The sequence below is a fragment of the Erythrolamprus reginae genome, chromosome 1 (genome assembly GCF_031021105.1).
Source record: "Erythrolamprus reginae isolate rEryReg1 chromosome 1, rEryReg1.hap1, whole genome shotgun sequence".
Lineage (NCBI taxonomy): Eukaryota > Metazoa > Chordata > Lepidosauria > Squamata > Dipsadidae > Erythrolamprus > Erythrolamprus reginae.
In genome coordinates this window covers 177,232,435-177,255,769 of record NC_091950.1, presented here as the reverse complement: position 1 = coordinate 177,255,769, position 23,335 = coordinate 177,232,435, and the positions used below count along the sequence as shown (strand labels likewise).

General features: G+C 45.3%; 1 protein-coding gene across 1 annotated transcript in view; it reads right to left on the bottom strand.

Moving 5' to 3' along the window:
* Positions 1 to 23,335, bottom strand: part of TNFAIP6 (TNF alpha induced protein 6) — a 38,564-nt gene that overhangs the window by 3,925 nt on the left and 11,304 nt on the right. The window contains exons 2-3 of the mRNA XM_070737116.1: positions 4,095 to 4,232; positions 2,032 to 2,193 (exon numbers count right to left, since the gene is read on the bottom strand). Of these exons, the coding sequence (XP_070593217.1) occupies positions 2,032 to 2,193; positions 4,095 to 4,232 (300 nt within the window). The remainder of the gene's footprint in view (positions 1 to 2,031; positions 2,194 to 4,094; positions 4,233 to 23,335) is intronic.

Below are 23,335 nucleotides of genomic sequence, written 5' to 3'. Positions count from 1 at the left end.
ATGAGGAATGTAAATTGTTTATGAATTTTCAATCCTGCTTTCTGTGTGTTTCAGCGGCGTGGCTTTTGGCAAGTCACTTTGTGTTAGAATACAAGCACGGTATAATTAGGCACAGTATGGGGCTGCTGCGCAGAATGATGTCGATTGCTTGGTTGTTGTCTTTTCCATCTCTCCTGTAGAGTGTTGAATCTCTTACCACATGATACATTGTGACAGTACATATTTTATTTTGGAAGAACATTCAGTTTTCTAGGCAACTTCATCGTTAAGTCTTAATTGGGCCGTTGAATACTACATCCTACTTGTTTCGCAAGGGGTTCTGCTGAAGAAGTAAGCTGGCATAGGACAAGTTCGTCTTCTCAGGCTCCATATTGCATATGAAACAGGCTGCACCACATAAAATGTTCTTCAGATAATCAGGATATCTCTTAGAAATAGTAGTGCAGTGATGGCAAACCGTTTGGGTTGCTGTGTGAGAATTTCAAATAATGCCTAACTTGACTCTGCGCTGGCATGTCATTTTCACACTCCAAACAAAAGAGAACTAATTATTTTTATTTTTTTAAAAATACAATTCAATCACGCATGTGATCCCCAGAATCTGCCATGCACTGCTTATCTTCAGGCAATGTTCTTTTTTGATGTTGACAGGCCCCTGAGGCAGCTGGAGCCACAGGAGGCCTTCATTCTCGGAGGGGCTTTGGAGAATGCATTCTCCAAACAAAATTATACAGAATGGGGTGTGCTTGCATGATTTTTAGAGATTCTAGAGCAGTGGTGGCGAACCTATGGCATGTGTGCCACATGTGGCACATGGAGCCATATTGGAAGGCACGTGAGGCATTGACCTATGTCAGCTCCAGCGCGCATGCATGCATTAGCCAACTGATTTTCAGCCTTGGGAAAGGCCGTTTCACCCTCCTGAGTGAGAAAAGCCAGCCAATGGGCAAATTGGAAGTTCAAAAAAACGGACCTCCACTTTGCCCATTGTGCTATTTTTCACACTCCAGAGGCTTCAGGGAAGATTTCTGAAGCCCCAGAGTGTTGAAAAGGAAACCGGAACAGGAAACCAGAAGTCTGTTTTTTCTGAACTTCCGGTTTGCCCATTTGGCCGTTCTTTCACTGTCCCAAGTTTCAGTGAGACCTGTGCATTTGCGGTGGGGTGGGTGCGCATGTATGGGGGGTAGGGAATCGGTGTGGGCACATGCTCCTGGGTTAGCACATACACATACATCCTTTTGGCACTCGAACCAAAAAAGGTTCACCATCACTGTTCTTCTAGAGGCTGCACAAGAGAAGGATGGAGAAGCTGCACAAAAATGTAGCCTATTCTCCAGCTGCCTCTGAAAATTGTGTAAGAATAAGGTGTGCCTTTGAGAATAGTTATGGGCAGGGGTGGGCTACTGCCCAGACAGAGGAGAACGCAATGGGCTAGCGAAAATGGAGCTTCACCCCAAAGCACCCAATTTGCACTGAAAGATATTGAAACAAAATGCATAAGCCACGCCCACAGAGTGGCAGTAAAAAATTTGGTAGCCCTTCACTGGTTATGAGTATTGGTGACTACTACCCCAAAATGTCATGGTGTATCCCTTGTTTCATCCTCGAGTCTAGTGGATCCTTCATCAAGCATGAGGATGGATCAGATATTTTTTTTTAAGTCTCTTCAAACTCTAGTATTCAATTATATGTTCATTACCCTTCCAATACAACAATTTCTGCATTACTGCCCATCTTGTGAGTAGTCACTGCTAATAAAATTATTAACCCTGGCTACACCTTCCACATTTCTTTCTTTTTTCTTTTGTAATGTTATCATTTAAAATTGCCAAGATGTTTTTCTCAATCTTGAAGTTTCTAAATCAAGATACATTAATGCATCTGATGAAATGGGTTTTAGCCTATAATTTTTTGTTAACATTAAGCATACATTATTCTTTAAGGGGCCACAGCAGCTAAAGATGGGTACTTTTGCAAAAGTGTATCTCTAAGTGCAGTTAGATGTAAGAAATATATTTCATGTTCACGTACCATTAGGATTATAGCAATAGGCATCCCACTTCTCACTTTTGTTGAGACGAAATCCATAATCTATGATCCCTGTCCTCCCAAAGCCGCAGTTGCTTACTGGTTTGACAATAGGATATCCGACTCTTCCCTTAGATAACCAGCCAGCAGCACACATATGGAAGCCTGAGAGATGAAAGGCAAGTGTCATACAAAACAAGCATTGGCTAAGAGGGGATGCTGAACTTCAGGTTCACAATTTCTTGTGTTCATCTCAACCGTACAATAGAGTCCCAATTATTTTAAAACAAATTAAGGTTTGCTAGCAAAACAGTTTCCATCCCAGACACAGAGAAATGTATATGCCCGGTTCATATTTTTTCAATTGTGTCATTTTTGCCTTTTAGCACAAAAAGAACAGTTTCACTTTATATAATTAAAATTTATTAGGTGGCATAGGCTGAGTAAATTGTACTCTACTCCAAAGCATCTTTATTCAAAGATGGCCAATTAATGTAAAATATTATACTACTGTAGTCTTGGTGAGTTAATTTTTATTCTACTCGAAATGCCAACCTATTTGACACAACACCACCCATTGCAGAATACACACATTGTGTTTCAGGTCATGTGCATTTATTCCTTATAAAGGTAAAGTTTTCTCTTTGCCAGTCGTGTCTGACTTTAGGGGGCGCTGCTCATCACCATATTTTTAGCAGAGAGAGCTAGAATTATATCCGAAGACAAGCAAAGAATAGCATACTTTATTGTCACTTTGATTGCATACTAATCGGCAATACATCAAAAATGAAATTACGTTGCATACAAAATATTTTCTAATAATTTAAACACATCAATAACTAATTCATTCTGTACTTTAATTCTGAATAAATATATGCCCTTTGTTTATATTTTCTGAAATAACTTTCAAAACAGAATCCAAAGTATTCCAAATATATATATAAACAAAGCTTTTTTAATGTATTTTTCTCCTGCTGCTGAAATATCCAAAGTATTCCAAATATAAATATAAACAAAGCTTTTTAATATATTTTTCTCCTGCTGCTGAAATATCTTTGACTTGCCATATTCTGAATTTTCTGTTCAACAAATGAGGTTGTGCATATTTTACCTGATATGGCCCAAGCCACATATTGTTAATATTGGTCACAGATTTACATCATGTATTGCGAATGAACTTAACTTTGGTGAAAGTTCTAGGACTAACTATGTTGTACTGCTTGTATAGATATTTTAAAATGTATCTGTCCAACATATGATCAACTCAAGACCAAACAGATGTGTATCCTAGTACATAGAGTTCTCAGAATGTTGCCAGTAGTGCTGCTTCTAACTTACTTTTTGAAACATGGGCAGGTCTTCAACAAAACAAAATCAAAAGCCCACGATGGATAGACATCACAAATTTTGTTAACCACTAGGAGTTGGAGTTTTTGGTGCTGCCATCTAACGATTGACAATATTAATGCAGCCCACAAGTTAATGGCCTTTTAGGCTTCCTAAAGCCTAAAGTAGTAGGAGTTTTGAATAGTAAGAATTCTATGTCGGGGTGGGGGGAGGCACCAGGATTTTAGAGATGCTTAGTGGGGCATGGGCAAAAAAAGGTTGTGAACTACTGCCTTAAACTGATAATCACATCATAAAATGTAAAGGTTGAAGGAGACTTTTGAGAGTGTTGAGTCCAATGCCATCTCAGGTCATGATTCAGCTATATAGCTTCCCAGCTTATAGCTGTCCACACTGTGCGTAAACACCTCTTGTGAAGTCAGTCATCATCTGAAGGAATCTGTTCTGTTGTTGAGCAGTTCCTACTCTAAGGAAATCCAGACAATCCATCAATCCATTATTAATTCCTTCCATTGTTTGCCATTCTGTCTTCTGAAATAACTTTGAACAATGCTGTACGCCACCCAGAGTCACTTCCTGTGAGATGGGTGGCCATATAAATTTGACTAATGAATAATGAATGTGGAAACGATTGATAAATACATTCAAATCTTTTTATCCTGTGAAGTGCTTGTTCTAATAGATTATACTCTCTAGTGACATCATCTACAGCACCATACCTATTTTTCTCGCAGCCTCCAATTGCTTGAGTGTTGCTAACTGTCCTCCTTCATATTGACACACTGATTTTGCTTCAGCGTAAGTCAGCTGGTATTTCCCAGACCGGCCTTCTCTGTGATACACTCCTGCTGCTCGTTCTGTTAATTCAAAGTAAAAGTTGCAATGAATATTAAAAAAGAAAAGCTGGCATACTGACTACCATGTTGGAAAACTAAAGCATGGAGACTTCTACTACCCTTGGATATGTTTCAAAACTTGCTGAGTTCCTGACTGAAATTAGGGAAGAATAATTTCACTAAGACCGGAGAAAAATTCTTTATCTGCTCCAGATCTGGAATTGATTAGCATTGGGAATGTAATTCTTGGAGACATCTATTTGTTCCTTGGTATCCCTCAAAACTGCTGGCTTATTGCATTAAAAACAATGTTTAATTTAAAAAAAACAAAGGAAAAGATATCTGAGATGCTGAGAAGCATAGGTACAGCCTCCAGGGCATCTGTACTGCCAAGAACACTTCTCGCCCCAAATGAGTCTTTAAACTTCATTATAAAAATAGTTTATAAAGTAATGGCTGGCTCCATTATTTGTTTGGGAATGTGGCTGCCTGCATAGAAAAAGGACAAAAGGTGGAATAATCTGTAGAGACCATCCTGTGGAAGATGGGATAGACCAACCCATCTGGGGTTAAACACTGGAAGTTTTTAAGCAGATGTTGGATAACCATGTGTCTGAAGTAGTGTAGGGTTTCCTGCCTAAGCAGGAGGTTGGACTAGAAGACCTCCAAGGTTCCTTCCAACTATCTTGTTGTTGTTGTCATAATTTATTGTTATTGTTGTTGTTGTTATTATTATTATTATTAGCACAATACAGCAAATGAGATCAGTATGTCGGATTTCATATTTCATCATCAGTCTGGCGCTTCTCAAGCACCTAGGACTGTGTGATGTAGCGGCGAATTATGTGTGCCGATCCCAGTAAAGCAGCTTTTTGCAATTGACACATGGAGATTTGGTCAATTCTGATGGTTTTCCAATGTCCACTGAGATTTATTTATTAAATTTATTTATTAAATTTGTATGCCGTGCCTCTCCGTAGACTCGGGGCTGCACTGCCAAGGACCACTGGGTAGTAGTAGTAGTAGTAATAATAATAATAATAATAATAATAATAATAATAATAATAATATTAATAATAATAACAACAACAACAACAAGAGTTTAAGTCCTAATCACTATGTATCTTTTCCTTTTGGGATGCCTCAGGGATCTGTTTTGAGAGGGTACTTTCAGCAAGCCCAAATTTTCCATTATCATCAACCCCGTGACGACCCATCCCAAAAGTTCTGGAATCCCCGGATTAATAGATGTAGCAGCATTTCCTGCTATCAAGAAGGTCTTGGATTCCCATCTCCTACTCCTATTCTTCTGTCTCTTTTATCCCAGGAATCTTCATCCCTCGTCCAAGGACAGACACCTGTCTGCAGCATACCAAAATTCAGACCACATAATCAAGCAAAACTGCATCCAGGAATTGCAGGCAGCATGTGAAACCAAGCTTCCTCCAATCTACAGAAAAACCTCTCTCCATGGAACCAGTCCCTGGTGCCCAATTAGTTGAGGGCCACTGCTTTAGCCTCCGACACCAGTTACAGGGATAAGGATTATGGAGGTACCGCAATAGCTGGGAAATGAAGTGAAACCCTCCTGTTCCTATATTATAACATATATAATATTCTTTTCCGGAACCAGAGGATGGCTGCCCAATTGTATTTAGAGTAGAACAGCAGAAATAAATCTGTTTTATTCCCAGACTAAGGAGAGTGTTTTTGCTGGCCTTTGGCTGTTGGAAATTGATCTGATTTAATCTGATTTAATTTGAAGAATAGTGTTAAAGTGGCAGGAAACTTTAAGTGAAAAACTGGTTGTGTTTCAAGAACATATTTTCCCAAATCACGATTGTTTGTTTGTTCCTTCTAACATAGGCATGGAGAACTCCCAGCATCCCCATGTGGGCTGTATTAGGAACACTCAAGTGGTGCAGAAATGATGCAATAAAAATAATAGTTGTTATTATAAAATGATATAACATGAATGATATAACATGAATGATATAATATATAAATATTAAAAACACATACATTCATATGCCACCCGACTCCCAATGGCTCCAGGCAGTAACCATGTACAAGCACAATTAAGAATGCATGGAGTGTTTTCGCTGCCTCAAGTTGAGTGAAGAACTCAAACTCTTTTTTTGCAGTCCTTACAGCGATCTCAAGAAGGCATCAAAGAATTATAGTAGCATGGATTTTCCAAAGGCAACAAAACCGTGTTTGGAATAACACAAAAATTGTTGGACAAACTTTAAAATGGAGCAATAAGGCAAATAAAGCAAAACAAAGAAATTCTTTCTTAAACAGAGAGGGAAAAGAAAGGCCAAGAAGATGTGCATATGTAGTCCATTTTGTATTATCATTTGGTGCACTTAGCCTTGAAAAAGAATCACCAGAAGTCATTATTCTAAAAACTAAGTTGACCAAAATGCTTCTGTACATACAATCTATGCTGCTTTCCTCTCTTCCTTTTCTACCCTGAAGTAAATTACCCTATAATTATCCCTAATTTTCACCTGTCCTTTCTCTAATATCCACTATGGATATGAAGCATTGCTAAACAAGTGGGATAGGGAGTGAATAGGCCACATTATAAACCTCACTACCCAGTGATGGGCTCCTACAGGTACGGCCAAGTACGCAGTACCGGTAGCAACATTTTGGTCAGGTACGCAGTACTAGTAGCCAAATTTTGATTTTTTTTTCTTTTTTTCCCTTCTGTGCTCTTGGTAGGTTTTCCTATCGCGGTAATTGAGGTTGAATGTGTATAATTTCAGAAGAACTGTGTGTGCGTGTGTATGTGTGTACACATACTGTTTATATAGTAGATAATTATATTTTTTTTGTGCCTGTGTGTATGTATGTACATATATGGCATATATACGTAGAATTAAAGAGTATATTTTGGATGTTCAGTAATAGTAAATAGATAGGGAAATTGTATCTCTTTGAGGTGAGGAGAGGCCAGGCACCCTAACCCAAACCTTTGACATGAGTGGCATCAAGTTGGCCACCTTTAAGCCAGTCACATGACCTTTAAGCCACCCTGTCACCTGATCATCACACCACTCCCACCTGGTCACATGGCTGCCAAACCACACCCACAAAATAAGCCACACCCACAGTGTGGTAGTAAACATTTTTGTAGCCCTTCACTGTCACTACCAGTCTGAATTCTGTGAATTATTATGAAGAAAACTTGCATGTTCACAAAGATAGCCAAAGATGACCAAATTAACAGAAAGTAAACTTCCATCTTTTCTAGATTTGAGCTGTGCAAAATTTCACGTATGCAAACAAGGAATTGTCTCCAGAATGCCTCTGGAAATCATACAACAATCCTGAAAAAGTCAAGGATTGGCATGGTCTGAAAATAAATGGCATATTCTACAATGTTTTTGGAACATTTTGCACAACTTACTTTTTCACTATTCTGCCATTCAAGGGGATTTACTATCAGTTCCCATTGTGGTTATTCTTTAACACAGGTAGGTACATATGCAGTCAACTGGGCTGCAACCACTCAGCATTTTTATTGCTGGAGAGACGGAGTAACGACACGGACACCAGAGCTGGATTTAAAATTGGGTCATTTTTATTAACATAAATTTGCATAATTTATTCAAATACTTTGCATAAATTAGCATAAACAACTATGACCCGGAACTGGACCTGCAGGGTCAAACAAATACTTCCGGGGCGGAAATGACGTTATTCCAGTAAACATTCCTGGGCAACTCATGGGCGTATCTCGATGCAAGGTCCAGGTGAGGGCCAGGCCGTCCCCTGTGACCTTTTCTGCCATGCTGTGCATGAGGGGGGTCCCACCGGCTAACCCGAATCGGGGAATTAAAGGTGCAGGACCCAAAGACAGGTTCCCCCCAGCTGCTCAGGCAGAAACTCCCTCCATGAGCTTGCAGAGAACCTGTCAATCATCCCCAAAGATGCCCAAGGGAGAACGCGCGGTTGCTAAACCACCCAATTTTCCGCCCCTAACCTGCCTACCCAAATGACCAAAGGTAAGCCAATTAACCTAATTAATGCAAGCACCCCCTAACCGCACAGCCATCACCCCAGTGTGGAATGGGCGAAAAAACAGCTCAGCTAAGAGGCAGAACTGCAAAAAATTCCCATTCGGCCCCCTAAGGGCGACCCCTAAGCACACTGCAAAATAGTGGAGGGCGGGCGGGTGTCTGCTCAGGAGCTTGGTCCGGGCGAAAAGGAAGAGCCCCGGGCCTGCTCGCCCTTATATAGGGCAAGCAGGCCCCGCCCGGACCAATCAGGGCCTGGCCAATCAGGCCCCGATCTCCCGAGCGAAGTCTCGCATCGCGAGACTTCGCCCGGGATCCAAAATGGCGGCCGCCATGAGGGACCGTGTCTCCCGGTCCCTCCAGCAAAGCCTGCCTGCCGGGTAAGTCCGGCGCTGCCCTTGCTGGAGAGACGGAGTAACGACACGGACACCAGAGCTGGATTTAAAATTGGGTCATTTTTATTAACATAAATTTGCATAATTTATTCAAATACTTTGCATAAATTAGCATAAACAACTATGACCCGGAACTGGACCTGCAGGGTCAAACAAATACTTCCGGGGCGGAAATGACGTTATTCCAGTAAACATTCCTGGGCAACTCATGGGCGTATCTCGATGCAAGGTCCAGGTGAGGGCCAGGCCGTCCCCTGTGACCTTTTCTGCCATGCTGTGCATGAGGGGGGTCCCACCGGCTAACCCGAATCGGGGAATTAAAGGTGCAGGACCCAAAGACAGGTTCCCCCCAGCTGCTCAGGCAGAAACTCCCTCCATGAGCTTGCAGAGAACCTGTCAATCATCCCCAAAGATGCCCAAGGGAGAACGCGCGGTTGCTAAACCACCCAATTTTCCGCCCCTAACCTGCCACAGGAGCGGGGGTCAGATCTCTATCTTGGCCCCCCGACTCCCCCCTCTATCTGCGCCAGCTCACGCAGAGACCGCTGCAGGTCCTGAAAGAAGATGGCGTTCCCCTGCTCAGACAGGGGAACGCCATCATCCCGGTAGAGCCATGGCTGGTCTATTGATATAAGGGGATGAGGTACTACCACTCCACCCACTTCTCTAACCGTTTTACCCATAGCCCTATTCACCCGTCGCCTAGCCCGGTGAATGGCCCTAAGGGGAGAGGCGTCCCTCCAAACAAGCCTAGTTAATAGGTCTGACCACACCACTTGCGTGGTGGGTCAGACCTCACGAAGCCTTCACAGGTCTTCGCGTGCCTGGATGATCAGCGCCAGGCCTCCCAGTATGCACAGGTCATTGCCACCTAAGTGCAATACCAGCCACCTGGGTGCGGCCACAGGACACTGCCCACCCAAACCCACTTGGGAACGACTCCAGGAGCCGCCCCCCATATTGCCGGGCGCAGCCACCAAATGCTGACCGCCCAGCCACACCGGTAGGAGACCCTCCCACCGCATACCTCTCCGGCCCATCCAGGCAACCCTGACCCACCGCCCCAGGGACGGCTGGGTCCCGACAGCGTTCCCGGCCGCCAGGCGGCTGGCCCAGCAAATCATGCTGTGGCCACACAGCAGCGCCGTCGGTGTCACGTCAGCCTGGGGACCTGCAAGAGGAAACACACGCAGAGAGGTCACCTAGCCTAAGCCCTGCCTAGGATCCTCAGCGGGCCTAACATAACCCAAATATGCCGCTGACCGCCAGCGGCCGATCACCCGAATCCAGTGGGCCGGGAAACCAGAAAGTGCCGTGCTAGTGGCGGCGCCGATACGGAACGAACGCGTTCCATAACCGGCGGGATCCGTGCCCACCTGGGCCATAGCCCTGGGTACTAATGCACAAAAGTATAAACGGGTCAGAAGGGGTACCGTCCCAATGCCTAGACGGGTACCCCAGACCTGCTCCCCGCAGAAAACACCAAAGCTGTAGGGCGGCCACCGTACACACTGATTGGTCGGCGGCCGCACTAAGGTAGATGGTAACCCCTCTGCGTAGCTGATCCGACTTAGACCGCCTTACCACAAGGGACCCCCCCCTTGTCTAACGGCCAGATCAGCGTGCTGGAAGGCACGGAGCGAATTGCCAGCCTGAGATGAGGCCAGGCCTCGCTGACCCCAAGGGCCCCAAGCATGACACCAGCCGCTGCACCAAAAAGACGGGCCTCTTACAATGAGGAACACAGACTGCCAAAAACCACGTTGATTAAAGACAGCTGCTCCACCGTCAGAGCCTGACGAGTGTCACCAGGGGCCCCCGCTCGCTCCCCATACAGCCCTCCAGCACCTGCCGGATGCAAAGTCACCCGAAACAAGCAGCAAACCCCCCGCCTTGGACAGAAAGGCGAGGCCGGCTAACCAGGACCGGATCGTCCTAACTGACAGGCCACGCTGCCCAAGCTGGACGCAGAACCCGGCCAGGCGCTATACAGGGACGGGCCAGCTAAGCTGGTAACCCCTGCCCTGCCTGAAATCCCCAAACTCCTCACCCGCACGCTGGTATGCCCCAAGGGTGCCGGGCGTTACAGACAAGGGGATTGCCCGGGATGCCGCGACTCTCCACCACTCTGGATCCCTCCCAGACTCCAGAGGTGGCTGGGGAACGCTTCTGGCAACTCTCGGGCCCACGGGGCCAGGGTCCGAAACCTGGACAACTGACCACGGGACAAGGCATCAGCGACCCCGTTATCCAACCCAGGGACATGCCTAGCCAAAAACAATGCGTTTAGGGACAAGGACCTGTGCACAAAATGGCGGACAAGCCGCATGACCCTGTCGCTCTTCGAGGACAGGGCATTCACCACATGGACAACCGCTAGGTTGTCACACCAGAAGTGCACGGTCTTGTCCCTAAACTGCTCCCCCCAAAGCTCTAAGGCCACTATTAAGGGGAAGAGCTCCAAGAACGTTAGGTCCTTAACCAACGAAGAGGCACTCCATTCCGGAGGCCATGCCGACCAGCACCACTGGTCACCTAACACTACCCCGAAACCACAAGTCCCCGCGGCGTCAGAGCAGAGCTGCAACTCAGCTTCCAACAGAAGCTCGTGCCTCCAGAAAGACAACCCGTTAAATCTATCCACAAAATCCCGCCACACACCGAGGTCAGCCCTGACCCCAGCGCAAAGGCGGGTACGATGATGGGGCAAACGGAGCCCCTTCATCGCATCATACAACCTCCTGGAAAAAGCCCTTCCAGGAACAACTACCCGACAGGCAAAATTAAGAATGCCTGCCAATTCCTGGAGCTGCCGTAGGGTCACCTTCCGGCAGCCCAGGACCTCATCAAGCTTCCGCTTAATCTTTACCAACTTCTCTAGGGGCAATCTAGAAGATTGCTCCTCCGAGTCCAATTCAATACCCAGGAAGGTAATCCTGTTAGCGGGGCCTTCGGTCTTCTCAGAGGCTAAAGGCACCCCTAATTGAGCACAAAGGGCTTCGAAGTCCCGCATCAAAGCAAAACATTGCTCCGACTGCGCAGGCCCCGCTAACAGGAAATCATCAAGGTAGTGAACGACCGTACCCAGACCACTTTGCCTCCTGAGCGCCCACTCCAAGAAGGTGCTAAAACTCTCAAAAAGAGAGCACGAGACAGAGCACCCCATGGGCAAAGCTCTGTCCACGTAATAGCCCCCCTCGAAATGGAAGCCCAACAGCTCAAAGTCGTCTGGGTATATGGGGAGGAGCCGGAATGCCGACTTAATGTCGCATTTACCCATAAGGGCTCCCACCCCACACTTCCTAACCATAGTCACGGCTGCATCAAAGGATGCATACCGGACTGAACACAACTCGTCAGGAATGAAATCATTCACTGACTCCCCTTTGGAAAAGACAAATGGTGAATCAACCTAAATTCACCACTCGCCTTTTTTGGGGACCACACCTAAGGGAGACACACGAAGATTCGGGAAGGGCGGCTCCGAGAAGGGCCCCAGGACCCTGCCTTCGGCAACCTCCTTCCCAATCTTCTCCCTAACAATGTCTTCATGACCAACAACCGACCTAAGGTTGTCAGACATGAAGGCCTTCCTAACACCCTGATAAGGGATCCGAAATCCCTCTGAAAAACCTAGCAAGAGAGCGGCCGCTCTCGAGCGAGGGTGGTAGTCGCCCAACCAACCCTCAAGCACCACTAAATTAATTGGGCTGGGCCCCTTTTCCCCCAGCAGGTGGGGGAGGCTTTGGGGGACCCGAGCCTTTCTTTTCAATCCCCTTCTTGGGGCGGGGGCACACGGCTGCGGAATGGTTTCCCCCACAACTTCCGCAGGTGTGACGAAACCGGCAAAGGGGGCGAAAACACGCCCCCTTCGCCGCAAATTCGTGACACACGAGAGTGGCCCCTTTACCGACTACCCCCGCCACGGCCTTGGCCGGCGCGGGCGTAGCCGGCTCTTCCTCCATAAAGTGACCGCTATCGGTCCTATCACAGCCCTCCTTCCCCGACATATGAGTGGCCTGGAACCACAGGTCCGGAACCACCATATCCCAAGGCAAGTAGGGGTCATGGGCAATACGCATACGGAAACCCTTGTCGTAGTGCCTCCATATGGTGCCCCCATACTCAAAATGGGCCCTCGCTATCAGGTCGATGTACTTCAGCAAGGCAGCGGCCCTCCCCGGCTGCCTCTGAATGACCACTGACGCAAAGGTCAGAAAGGCATACAGCCACGAACTGAAGCATTTCGTGACCTTTGTCTTTTTCACCTTCTCCCCAGGGACAACCTCCTTATCCTGTTTAGGGACCTCCCTGTTCAAGATGGAGAACAAATCAACGTACTCCCCCCGCCAGATTGCCTCCTTAACTGACGGGTGCAGATGGTACCCTAAAGGGGTGGCGGGCAACCCGCAAGGGATAGCCCCAGGCTTGATGCTGGCGAACGGGTCCCACACCGTGGTGGCCCCCGAGCCCAGCACCCCAAGCCCCGGTGGGTACATGAATGGGACCGGTGGCATAATGGCCGGTGGAGGAGGAATCCAACCCCCCACCCCCGCCCCAGGTGGGACAGGTACCCCCAGCGCCCCCACTGGCGGAGCCGGCGGGGACCAAACCTGACCACAGGTGCCTGCAGCAGCCCCCGTGAAGCTGTTGCCACCCCCCAAAGCTGGCGGGATGAACCCGGGACCCTGAATGGGCAGGAGCGGAGATGTGCCTGCATGTGGTGCAACCTCACCTGCCCCGTAAGGGGTAGAAGCCATCCACGGTGGGCCCATCCTGGTTGGGCCCTGGAACGATGACCATTGCCCAGGCTGGGCCATCTGTCCAGCATGGCCCGTCTGCCCGGTGCTGCCCGCCTGTCCGGTGCCCGCCATCTGTATTTCGTGGGCCACTTGCCCAGCTGGGGCCGACTCCTCTTCGGTGTCTGCGCCCCAAGCTGCGGTGGCAGCCGAGGAAAGCCCCTCCGGGCCTGCCCCCGACCTCCACCTCTCCAACTCGTCGAGCCGCTCCAGGACCCTGGCCCAGGAGAGAGAAGGGGACACCTCGGGTTGAGGGACTGTGGGCATAAACCCTACCACCCCCCCAACCGGGATCCCCCCCGGGGGCCCCTCTGCCGCCGCCCGAGCCCGGGCAGACGGCCTGGCAGCCCTCCTAGGCCGCACCACAGGTTGGGCCGGGAGGGCCTTAGCTGGCCGCTTTTTAGGGGCCATACTACTAAAATCTATTGTTAACAAAAAGGAATAGGGCAGGACCAAGCCCTCCCCCAACGGGCCCTGCACCCCGTGGGCAAAGGCCTGCCAGAAGCAGCAGGCCTCCGCAGAACAAAGCCCTCCCAAGAGGCTAATCCCACCTCCCAGTGGGCAACAAGGCCCGACACCAGGCCTTATCCCAGGCCACAAGCCACCCCCAGGATACCACAAGCCCGCGGGGCCTCCCAAAGGCAGCACCCCCACCACCCACAACAGGCAATGAGGCTCCAAACCAGAGCGGAGTCCAGCCGATGCTGGCTCCGCTAACACTGAAAAAAGGCTCTTCGCTTCAACCACAGGCCACAAAATGGCGCCTCGCACGAGGTCGCCACCTAAAATGGCCGCCGGAGCAGACGAACGAACGTCTGCTCAGGAGCTTGGTCCGGGCGAAAAGGAAGAGCCCCGGGCCTGCTCGCCCTTATATAGGGCAAGCAGGCCCCGCCCGGACCAATCAGGGCCTGGCCAATCAGGCCCCGATCTCCCGAGCGAAGTCTCGCATCGCGAGACTTCGCCCGGGATCCAAAATGGCGGCCGCCATGAGGGACCGTGTCTCCCGGTCCCTCCAGCAAAGCCTGCCTGCCGGGTAAGTCCGGCGCTGCCCTTTGCTGAGCTTTTATGAATCTGAGGGCATTGTTAAAAATAAAAACAACAGTGAAGATTAATACTTTGCTTTACAACTGCCAAATTTCATTTACATATTTTTTACAATTAATGGTTTTTAACGTTAAAAAGTAGAATGAAGCAGTGAGCCTGAAGGGCTAGATCATTTTTTAAAGTGAAACCAGAGACATTGTAAGTGAAATAGTTAACGATGGTGTGAATTATAGATATTTAGTATATGCTCATTTATTCCATAATATACAGATTATGATATATTGTTCAGCAATGGTGGGTTGCTCTCGGTTCGCCTGATCCGGTAGCAGTGGGAGGCTCTTTCCATCCACCCGGATGTCATAAAAAATGCTTCATGCATGCAAATAAGGTTCTGTGCATGCACAGAAATATTGCGTGCATGCAAAGTGTACACACAAAACCACTCACACCTGTTCCTGTTCCCGAACCGGTAGCAAAGATAAGTGAAACCCACTACTGATGTTCAGATAATGATAGGTCCATTCTATGAATGCTGTTTAACTGTACAGCAGTAGAATACTAGAAATTTTAGACTTTGGAAGAATGAAATATATTATTTTTAGGGAGCTAATAGAATTGTAGTTATTGCAGAAATGTACATCAATAAATAAAATATAATTAAATGTAATTAATTAAATACAAATAATAATGAACTAATGCTAGCTCATATCAGCATTTTGATTTTATTAGCATTGAGATATATTATGAACACCCTGCAATTAAGTACAGTCTATGCAATACTGTAGGATTGGCTAATTTTCTGTAAAAAAAAAAAAAGATAGCAAGGGTTTTAGGCTTTTTAAAATGCAAACGAAAATATTTTATCTTACTTTTACATCCTTCTAGCTTGATTAATTGATTGTCAATGAATGCTCTCTCGTCATATGCTATTATATTTAGATTTAGAGATTGAATCTCCTCTCTGTCCTGCTCAAACAATTGGGGCAGAGTTCTCTGTTTATACCAAAATTATTCCATAACAGAAGCAATTTACTGGACTGATGTAATTTGGCTACTCAAAGCATCTATCATGAGTAACTTTCCCAGGTTTATTTGGAAAAACCCATCAATGACATATTGTTGGATCAGTCCAGGAATTGATGTAAACAACATGAATACAGCAACTCACTGAACTTTATTTATTTATTTATTTGTCGTACAAGTACAGTATAGTATTGTGGTATGTTTTAACACAACATAAGTATAAAGTAGAGATATAAAGGATAAAAAAGGGATGGTGGGCACGAAGGTGCACTTATGTATGCCTTGGATGGATGAGAGACATGAAGGGGGCAAATAGGGCTCCCTGGGCCTCCAGGCAAATATTGCAACTCCCTCCCCATCTGTACCATCAGCATGAGAGAACTGAGGCACTGAGTGTCTATAGAGATTCTCAGTCATCCAGGTCATGGTTGTCCAAAAGGTGCTGTTTCAAAAGGCAACTGGACTTTCTTTGTTTCTCCTTGAAGACATTTTGTTTCTAATCTAAGAACTGGAGAAGCTTCTTGGATGAGAAGCAAAATGTCTTTAAGGAAAAAGCAAAAAAAGTCCAGTTACCGTTTCAAAAAGCACTTGTGGAACTCAGGCAGTGAGCTCTATGAAGCTGCAAAAATCAAGGGAGGGCAGAAGAAAAGGAAGAACACAGTCACAGTCTCCATTTTTGTCTGTGGGGTGACACAATGATTAGGGGTGTCTATGGCAGGGGGGAAGCAAGAAGGTATACAGTGACATAATTAATGCAATGCTTTGGAATACACATCTTACCCCTTTTCTACATGCATTGGGATGCAAGTTCTGTATGTTTGTTATGGATGACAATTGCTTGTTTATTTTGGGTGATTTGCAGCATACCATAACAGAGTGGAAAACAGAACAGACACAACCAGGTAAACAAACAGCAAACCCTCTTAAATAAAACTGTTTGGGCAGCCTTGTGGAAGGATGATATGGATGATGCCAGATGTCCCTTTGGTGAAAGGATAGTTTCAAAGCACTATGATTACTATGGAAAACGTGCTTCTGGACCCAAGCCTTCTCAGCTCTCCAGAGGGTAGTCATCTTGGTTTTTGGAGCCCAACTATGGCATTTCTATTCTCTTTATCTTTGTACTTTCACAAACAGGAAAGAGAAGAACATCTGGAAAAGGAAGACAGTCATCATCTTCTTTTAATGACCCCATAATCCCATGTGGGATGGAATCTGGGCAACTGAATGGAGCCGAGTGTTTACTGGACAAATGACCCTCCTGTTGTCAATGTGCAGCTTTTTTCAGCAGATATATTCTCATTGTGCCCAGAGAGAGATATATCAACCTCTACCTTGTTGCTTGTATCCTAAGATTTTTATTAATATTGTTTCTTCATTGCTTATTTGACCCCTATGACAATCATTGAGTGTTATACCACATAATTCTTGACAAATGCATCTTTTTCTTTTATGTACACTGAGAGCATATGCACCAAGACAAATTCCTTGTGTGTCCAATCACACTTGGCCAATAAAGAATTCTATTCTATTCTACCTAGCATCAAACTCAGAGCTGCCTGATTGTGATGCAAGAGCTCCACCTCGAGGCTAGGGACAGGCAAAGTTTTCTCTTCTATGACTTGTGGACTTCAACTCCCAGAATTCCTGAATCAATCATGCTAACTCGGGAATTCTGGGAGTTGAAGTCCACATGTCATAGAAAGAGCCAACTTTGCCTACCCCTGCTCTAGGCCATCACACCATTGTGGAAAAGAAAGGCAGTGTCCAACATCAATTTCAGGGAAATTGCCAGGGCTTCCAATGCCTTTGGCTCTAGCTGCTGTGGCCCATCCGTGGTCAGTGGGCTGGCAGCTGATTCAGACAGTGAGGAGCTTGGGTAGGGGCATGGGCTGGAGCCTGGAGTCTGGGGAAGGCTCGGATGAGAGCTCTGCATCAGAGGCAGAGAGGGGGCCAAGGCCATCTTGTAGTTATCAGCTGCCTCTGGAGTCAAACATCAGCAAGACAGAAGAACAGTTGGAGCCTGTTACAAGTGTGTGTATGTGCAGAGCTACCAGAAGAAAAAAACAATTAAGAAAGCAGGGTCGACTTGGGAGTAAGGCCACCCCTTGGAGATGATTGGTCTCTCCCATAGAACATAAAAGAGGAGCAAATGTACTTGGACTTTTGCAGGAAGCAATTAGTTCCTTCAGTTGTTGCAAGAGTGAAAACTGCTATTTGTGACTCGAATAGACTCTGTGCCAAGTTTTGTCTTGCCTGCATTTTGAAACTAGCTCTCTGGCAGTATTCCAAGTAAGATAAGCTGTGTGTTTATAATTATTCCTCTGAAAGACTGCTTGCCAAGCCTGGTGGACTGTGAATGAAAGGAGTTCAGAGTTGTGTAAATAAAATGGGTTTTACTAGGGCTAAGACACTGCTTCATGCTTTCTAAGGAAACCTAGCTCAGAACACTAGCTAAAGCACTGCCTGACTTTGGAGTAGCAGCAGCCACCGTGCGGACTCCTCACTTGCTTCTCAATCCTTCTGTGGAGAGGTTCCATTAGATTTCCTGGTGGGGCCTCATACCTAGACTATCATAGTGAGTGCAGCAATCCAGAGGAATACTAGGTATAGCAGGAAAGAAATACAGAAAAATCTCTTGCTTTTGTTTTGCAATCTAGTGGCCATTTGAATTTCTGAAAGCCAGGTAAGCTTGTTAGACTTACCTTGCATGACCAGATTTTGTTGAAAGTCAGGGGCAAGAAATGGCCAGAATGGGAATTTGTTAGTGTTATGTCCTGCCCAGAGATTAATGGAAGTACGCTTGGAGACTAGTTGTTATTGGATGAACCCCGGTTACTGTGAATGTTTAGTTATTCGTCGGAGCAAGGGCAGCAAAGGTTCTGTCACCCGATTGGTTGTTACCTCAGCTGGCGAGAGTATATAAACCCTGTTATCTGTTATGGCTTCAGTTCTTCATCTCCGTACGTCTTTCCGACATACTGAATAAAGTCTATTATTACCAATACTTGCCTCCGACTATTTCAGTTAGCACTCCCTGCTCTCCTGCCATCTCTATATTAAGCATCTGAATAGCATTAAGTAACATGCATGGATCTAGGCAGGTTACAATAAATTGCTTAAAAATGAGAAAGTGAAGAAGTCCTAAAGCAATATCAGCCCTACAGTTCTGTTATGAAAGATAAAGGAGAGAGAGTTATTATTTGGAAGGCATAATCGTCTATGGTGGGGTCCTACTTAAAAGTATCCTACACTAGATCTTTGTCTCATCAAAAGACTGACCAGTAATTGTAATAATGACTATTTATACATCATGCTAGGCCATATTTCATTTTAATCATGCCTTGTTGAATAAATCTCTGTGGCCAGATATACAGTTGCCAAGCCAAAATGAAACAAATAGACATTATGGCTTTATGCAAAATGAGCACAGTCTCTGTATCATCCAATTATTATTATTTTTTGCTTCCTTTATTTTCTTTTATTGCTTGTACATATGCAGTCATAACAGGATCAATGCTTGTAAAACATTAGTCTTTACTTCCTCCATAATATGCAACTTTTTATTTGGGATTTGTGAAAGCTATAACATTAACATAATTAGCCAGTTGAATATCATTTTTAAAAGTTACTTAACCTAAATATTTATTTAAAAAATAAATTTTAAACTCAATTAATTTTAACAGAGAATTAAAAATATGCTGTAATCTCTTCCACTGATACGCGTGCAATAAGGGTTATGTCCAAAATCGATAAAAGTATTTACTAAACCAGCTCATTGTTTAGAAAATCACATCCCAGTTATAGAATTGCCAAGGAGGATTTATCAGATGAAATAATTGAAAGATCAGAAAAAGAGGATTTTGTGACTATTCTTTAAGTTAGGTAGAACAAGGAAAATGGAATGGAAATTTGGGGTGGGAATTTGTTTGTTTACTTCAAGTACTTTTTCAAAGTTTGCTGGGAAGGAGAAACAAGCAAATTGGTTCTGACCAGATATAGAAAGAGATATTACACTGTATTGCTTTGAGGTACATCTCTCTTGAGAGTCTATAATACTGGGAAGGGTGGAAAAGGTGCTTACTGGATCCGTGTCCCTCCTGGCTGGTTTCGGCCAGCAGAGAGGTGACACGGAGCTGGGTCCAGGAGATTGTCAAAGCTTCTCTGGGGAGGGGGTCCTTTCCGGATTCCTACAAGGAAGCACTTGTGCGCCCCCTCTTCAAGAAGCCTTCCCTGGACCCAGCCATTCTCAATAACTATCGTCCAGTCTCCAACCTTCCCTTTATGGGGAAGGTTGTCGAGAAGGTGGTGGCACTCCAGCTCCAGCGGTCCTTGGAAGAAGCCGATTATCTAGCCCTCAACAGTCAGGATTCAGGCCCGGCTACAGCATGGAAACTGCTTTGGTCGCGTTGATGGATGATCTCTGGCGGGCCCGGGTCAGGGGTTTATCCTCTGTCCTGGTGCTTCTTGACCTCTCAGCGGCTTTCGATACCATTGACCATGGTATCCTTCTGCGCCGACTGGAGGGGCTGGGAGTGGGAGGCACTGTTCTACAGTGGTTCTCCTCCTACCTCTCCGGTCGGTCGCAGTCGGTGTTAGTGGGGTGGGGTGGGGTCAGAGTTCGACCTCTAGGTCTCTCCCTTGTGGGGTGCCTCAGGGGTCAGTCCTTTCCCCTCTGCTATTTAATATCTATATGAAACCGCTGGGTGAGATCATCTAAAGGCATGGGGTGAGGTATTATCAGTATGCAGATGATACCCAGTTATACATCTCCAGCCCATGTCCAGTCAACGAAGCAGTGGATGTGATGTGCCAGTGCATACAAATAATCAAATCAGATCAGATCAGATCAGATCAAATCAAATCAAATCAATAAAGGTAGCAGGTGTCCAGCTGTAAGTTGGATAGATTCAATTGCAGTGGTGATGAGTTCAGTGTTGGAACACATTTGACTTGAAGGGTCAAAATGTAGACAGATAATCCTGGAGAAGGTCTGTCTATATCGGGGGGGGGGAGATGATGGCCCCTTTATGAATTGAGGGCTTCAGAAATTCTAGGAGTTGAAGTCCTCAAGTCATAAAAAGGCCATCATTCCCTACCTCTGGTCTATATGATCACTCAAAGTCAAGAGTCAATGTGATGGCACGTAAAGAATGCTAACCTATTTCCATTCTTAACAAACTAAGCATTTATAGTTATGAAGCTAGAGATAATTTTGGCTGCTAACCTAGGTGAAAAGAAGCACAATAAGCCAAATTAAGTACTGTAGTAGCACCTAGAGGTGTGAAAAGCATTCCCTCTCACAGAATGCAATGCTGAAAGCATGAGAGTTTGCTGTTGCATGGGTAAAACATTCTTTTAACTTGCTGCATTAAAAAAAAAAAATCTTCTGATGGCCTTATTAGGCCCTATTCTCTCAACATGGTTGTATGCCACCCAATGTCACTGACTTGTGTGATGTGTGGTTATACAAAGAAGATCAATCAATCAATCAATCAAAATTCTTCTGGATTTTTTTCTTCACTAACAATAATCCACTTTATACTTTTACAATTGTGTAGATCTAATAAAGCCTGCTGCAGAGTGCATTGTATCTGTAAGATGAAGAATTTAAAGCTCTGCTATCAAAGCAGGGGGGGGGGGGAATCCCAGCTGGATATCATTACAATATTCAAAACAGTTTGAGGAAATCCTGCTCCCTGGGAGGCTTGGAAAAAAGGCTGTTTCCTAATGGAATGTGAAAATTTAAACACCATTTGCACATATTTATGCTTTTCTACTATGAAAGGGCAACCAGCAGGATTAATACACTGGAATATGTGCTTCTCCTTTAAGGTGGAACATCTTTTTCTTTTTGGCTTAGAGATCTCACAGCTATATTTGCCTCAGCATTCCATTTCTGTCAAGCCCCCTCTTGTAGCTTAAATCAGGATGGCATTAAGGTTCCCATTTGAACTGCATGAAGCTTTTAAAAAAGGGAAAGGATGCAGTGGCTAAGATGCACAAAATAGGAATTGTTCGAGATGTTATGGTAACTCAGCCACTGCCTTAGCGTGTTGCCTTTATAGGTAGGCCTCAACGTATGACCACAATTGACCCCAAAATTTCTGTTACTAAGCGTGATAGTTGTTAAATGAGTTTTGTCCAATTTAACAACCTTTCTTGCCAGTGTTATTAAGCGAGTCATTGCAATTGTTAAATTAGTCACGATGGGCTTTCCCATTGACTTTGCTTGTCAGAAAGTCACATAGGGGGATCACATCAGTGGTAGGGTTGCTACCAGTTTGTCCCAATTCGGGAAACCTGTAGCAGTGGCGGGAGGCTCTGCCCACCTACCAGAACATCATCACAGAAGATCTGCGCATGTGCAGAAGTGCCCCCCCACACATGTTGACAGTTCCAAACTGATAGCAAAGGTAAGTGAAACCTACTACTGGATCACATGATCCCTGGACACTGCAACCATCATAAATATGAGTCAGTTGCCAATGCTTGGAGAGATACCTTCTTGTTGCATTACCATTAGTGATCCCCCTATCAATCTACCTGGTTTTGACCTGCCTTGTTCTGTCTGTTTGAAATAGAACATAATTAGGTGTGATACTGGAAGAAGTCCCTCTGTCCTGGATCAGTGGGGATAGAGAGCTTCCCCTTGTTGCGATTGTGATGTTGATAAGCAAACTATTAAACATATCATGCAAGATTGCCCATGATGTGAGTTTCCAGGTTCCCTAGAAGAACTGCATGAAACAAATCACCTGGATAACTGAGTTGGACGTCCAGTTATAAGTCCACTGTCATACCTCCATAGACGTTGTATATAATTACATGGATTGTATGTGTTTTTTTCCTTCTCTTCTGTCATGTTCTCACCAGGGGTGGATTCCTCTTACCTTCCTACCGGCGTGCTGTGTGTACATTGTGATGTTTCACGCACACGCATCCCCTAGCACGATTTTGCTTCTGCGTATGTGCAGAAGGGCGATTTTCCTTCTGCGCATGCTCAGAGAGCCAAAAAATTGTGGAAAATTAGAAAAAAAGATGGCAGAGCACACAGGCTGGCAAAAACAGCGCCGGAGCTATCATGCCAAAATTGCTCAATTAGCAAGCCACTATCAGAGCGGAGCACTGGAACTCACCCTGGTTCTCATTATACACTAAATAAAATAAGTTGTCAAGTGTCTGAATTTTGATCATATGACCACAGGTTCATGTATTTGAAAAACAGTCATAAGTCGCTTTTTTCAGGGCTTTTGTAACTTCAGACAGTCACTGAATGAATTGTTGTAAACCTATATCCTTCTAAATTATCAGAAGCATCCTCCTTTTCTCTTTTCCCTCCCTCCTTATGTTTATCAAACGATCAGTATAGTTCTCTTTCTACTCTTGTTTTGGGGTAGTTCTTGACAGCTTGAAGATATAAGCATGGTTTATCTTTTCCCAAATACTGATACAGACTACAGAGAAAAGCTTGGAGAGCTGGGTACAACATTTATTTTATTTATTTATTTACTTATTTATTAGATTTGTATGCCACCCCTCTCCGTAGACTCCGTAGACATACAGGCTGCAAGTCTAAGACCCAGGTTTTAGATGATATATTTGGAGTGTGATGGTTAAAAAGCACACACCCCAGAGAGGACAAAATGCATGTTCATTTAACCAGAGGGCATTTTGGGGTGTGTGTGTGCGTGTCATATAAACATAATCAGTGCCAGGGAAGAAAAAGATTATCTTTTGGCTTGAGGTGGAAGAGGTAATTGCCTGAAGCCTTGAAGGAAGGAAGATGTGAATGTAATACATAATGATATAACTTAATGCTTTTCTTTTCAACT